This window comes from Mizuhopecten yessoensis, unplaced genomic scaffold, assembly GCF_002113885.1.
Source record: "Mizuhopecten yessoensis strain PY_sf001 unplaced genomic scaffold, ASM211388v2 scaffold1595, whole genome shotgun sequence".
Taxonomy (NCBI): domain Eukaryota; kingdom Metazoa; phylum Mollusca; class Bivalvia; order Pectinida; family Pectinidae; genus Mizuhopecten; species Mizuhopecten yessoensis.
In genome coordinates, this window is record NW_018404125.1 from 852484 (window position 1) to 856693 (window position 4210).

Genomic DNA, 4210 nt, shown 5'->3' on the forward strand with positions numbered 1-4210 from the left:
TTATAGTTGGGTTGAGGTTTGTACAGCCTGTTTATAGTTGGGTTGAGGTTTGTACAGCCTGTTTATAGTTGGGTTGAGGTTTGTACAGCCTGTTTATAGTTGGGTTGAGGTTTGTACAGCCTGTTTATAGTTGGGTTGAGGTGGAGTGTGTTTAGGATTGTCTATCAAAACCAGGCAATCAGGTTGTTTCAGCATCAGTATTGGTGTCATTGTTGATATTAGCAGGTTACCTTGGTTGTACCTCAGGTGGTCAGTTTTGAGATAAATCAAAGTCTGTCTATTAGAGGTGGGGAACCAAGGATTGCTTTCAGTATTGCGCCTTGTTGATTGAATTATTTTATTAATATTTTCTCTAGTGCAACCTGTCTTGTAAATATGATATCACATACCTATATTTACACAATATATGCTTCTTTAATTCCAGGAAAACCATAGTTCATATACTGTAACATAACTTTATTAATACATATGGCACTTTTTTATGACTTTATTTTGTATCAAATTGGCATATTTTTGTGATATGCTGTATAAATGAGCAGTGTATGAGGTTAGCATATTTTGTTGTATATGGTGTAAACTTATGGTATTTTTTACACAGGATGTGATAATCCACCTTCAGGATATCAGCCATCCGGACAGACTAGCTCAGAAGGACAATGTCCAAAAAACACTGAAGAAGATGTTGACCGACACTCAGTACAAGAAAATCATCAATGTTGGAAATAAAACGGATCTTGTCAAAGGGTACAATTCTAAATTATAGTTCATTAAATCTTTAATGTAGGAGATATAGTGGAGGTTGTTTAAGTTGGATTGAAATATTCCATTGTACTATAGATAAACAATAAGTCTGCAAAGACTTTCATTACAAAATCTCAGCTTCAAGTTATTTCCCCTTGGACCTCTTGTTTAATTATCTTTCACAAATTTGGTTTGTACATAAAAAGGTAATACAATAAAAAACAAGAATATTGACTTTTAAAAAGTCTTAAAAAGTAGGTACAAACTCTAACCTTGAATGCTGAAACAATGTTATTCTGCAATCCATTCAAAATGTCGCTCTGCAAGGCCAATTTCACTCTTCCTTAAACAAAATCTCACTTTTCGACTTGTATGTCATTGTGACCCAAATTTTTCATCACCTATTATTAATAATAATGGCAGTCATGATCAAATCCATGAAAATAGAATGGCCATCAAATAGATAAAAGGCTTCATTTCATTGTTCAGACATGTTTGAAAAGAGCAGAAATTAGTCAAATGTTGGTACAAATAATTCTGTTTGAGTTTTGATTACACCAGGTATTTGACATTGACAAGTTGATAAAAGTCTGATATGGTAGCCCTGATCTCTGATTGGCCGAGACATTGTTAATGTTTTATATTGTTAACCTGCCACCTCGTGAACATGTCCTAGCCTCTGATGTTTTGACATATTTACAAATACATTATTTGCTAATTTGTTCTATAGTGAGGTGTGTGACCTTGATTGTATGAGCATATCGTCTGTGAAGGGCCACGGTCTACATGAACTACAGCTGTCTATACAGAAAGAACTGCTTGCAAACAAAGCTCTCCTGGAGAAAAGAATCAGCATCCCTGCCAATGGGGAGCATCTCAAGTAAGTCACTGTTATCTTAATCTCAAAATAATTGGCAACTTTGATTTATAACTACAATATACAGTCCGCAGATTTCTCATTCGCACAGTGATTAGGAAGAGAGATAAATCAAAGAGCCATTGGCCCCTTTGTTAAGGAAATCAAGGGACCATTTAAAAAAAAAATGGAATTGATATTATGTAGATCATAATTATATTTCCCATGACAAAGTAATCAGGTCAAACATGTGTCTCCGTGGTTTAACTGTTCTATCTGTCACGTTTACCAAGTGGGCCGACATATCTGTCATCAACGCAACATTGTCAATTACACAGGTAATACATACTACCTTGTCAACAAGTATGTAAAGTGAAAGTACAGAATGGGACTGCTTCTTGCTACGTTAGGTTACCGATGATGTCAATATAACAGGTATTAAATGTGTGAAGTGATAATTCAGTGCATGTTCACATTATTGCAGTAGCTGACACATTGTAAACAAATCCTGATTAGCTATTGGCTAACTACAATAGCTAAATATTTTCTAACGGCGGCCATGCTGTATTTCTGAGTAGTGTCATTTTACGAAATATTCACTTATATGGAACAAAACTTTATTCAAGACATGCTTTATATGTAAACAAGAAGTAGCACTTTCAACTGCATATTGATATACTGGGAACTATTTTCCTTCGACCATTTAATGTGGTATTTGTTGGTTGTTGATCTATGACGTACTATGAAGGACAGCATCACCATAATTCAATGTTTGTTTGGAAGCATGTTACAGTCCACACTATTTCTGTGATATTCTGTCGTTAGGCAGTTGCACACTGACTTTCAAACTTTTGGTTTACCTGTATTATGGTCTTTGTTCTAGTCTCCTGAAGTGTGAAAAAATCAATGCACTGTCATGCCACACCCAATATAAGTTTTATGTGTTGATTTATTTTGTAAATGTGAAAATTGTGCATGGCCTTCCTAACTGTTAGCATAGGAAGCCAAAATGGTGATTGTTTATGATGTCCTTTCCAATCATGACCCCTGAAGGTCAATTTTATTTTGCCTCACTTAGAATGATACTTCATCACTATAGCAGAATGGCCCAGCTGACACTGAAACCTTGTATGTTTCAGTTGGTTGTACAGCCATGCCACGGTCCAGGCCGTGGACGGAGCGGTCAAGCCTAACCATTTAATGGTGGACATAGTCATCTCACATGGACTCTATGCCAAGTTCATGGCCAAGTTTGGAAAACCAGTTACAAAGAAAGTTAAGATATGATATAAAAAAATTGGATTCCTAATTATCAAATAAGAACTTGTTCACCTGTGAGATTTATCTAACTTATCTCCATGGAAGGTGATCAGTACACAGGTATACAGGCAGTTTGGTTTGATACTGTACTGTACGTCAGTAGCTGTGTTTGATCAACACAGCATAAAGGTTTCAGGAATCAAATTTATTTTTGATATTCAAACAACCGTTGTCTTTCCTATGTGTTTATCATGAATAAAAGAAAATAATTTTAAGCAAACAAACCACTTCATTGTTGTTGATTCACTGATCTGAACATGTTTCCAACTTGTATTTTTATTTCTCGCTAAATAATTTGTCAATTTTTGTGCTCATGATTTGGTGTATTTTTCTTCAGAAAAAGCAACAGGATCAAAGAGAAAGATAAACACAAAGAAATTGACAGAACTATGTCTTCCTGGATGTTATAATTAACACTAGGGACAGAACTATGTCTTCCTGGATGTTTAACACTAGGCACAGAACTATGTCTTCCTGGATGTTATAATTAACACAAGGGACAGAACTATGTCTTCAGGGATGTTTAACACTAGGGACAGAACTATGTCTTCCTGGACTTTTAACACTAGGGACAGAACTATGTCTTGCTGGATGTTTAACACTAGGGACAGAACTATGTCATCCTGGATGTTTAACACTAGGGACAGAACTGTGTCTTCCTGGATGTTTAAAACTAGGGACAGAAGTATGTCTTCCTGGATGTTTAACACTAGGGACAGAACCGTGTCTTCCTGGATGTTTAACACTAGGGACAGAATTATATCTTCCTGGATGTTTGATACTAGGGACAGAACTATGTCTTCCTGGATGTTTAACGGTAGGGACAGAACTATATCTTCCTGGATGTTTAACACTAGGGACAGAATTATATCTTCCTGGATGTTTGATACTAGGGACAGAACTATGTCTTCCTGGATGTTTCACACTAGGGACAGAACTATGTCTTGCTGGATGTTTAACACTAGGGACAGAACTATGTCTTTCTGGATGTTTGATACTAGGGACAGAACTATATCTTCCTGGATGTTTGATACTAGGGACAGAACTATGTCTTCCTGGATGTTTGATACTAGGGACAGAACTATGTCTTCCTGGATGTTTAGCACTAGGGACAGAACTACGTCTTTCTGGATGTTTGATACTAGGGACAGAACTATATCTTCCTGGATGTTTAACACTAGGGACAGAACTGTGTCTTCCTGGATGTTTAACACTAGGGACAGAATTATATCTTCCTGGATGTTTGATACTAGGGACAGAACTATGTCTTCCTGGATGTTTGATACTAGGGAC

General features: G+C 36.4%; 1 protein-coding gene across 1 annotated transcript in view; it reads left to right on the forward strand.

Annotated features, from left to right (window-relative positions):
• The window catches only part of LOC110466174 (putative GTP-binding protein 6), a 7662-nt gene extending 4526 nt beyond the window's left edge, over positions 1-3136 (forward strand). The window contains exons 2-4 of the mRNA XM_021522528.1: positions 599-744; positions 1472-1621; positions 2737-3136. Coding sequence (XP_021378203.1) covers positions 599-744; positions 1472-1621; positions 2737-2884 — 444 coding nt within the window. The 3' untranslated portion in view covers positions 2885-3136. The remainder of the gene's footprint in view (positions 1-598; positions 745-1471; positions 1622-2736) is intronic.
• Positions 3137-4210: the final 1074 nt, after the last annotated feature.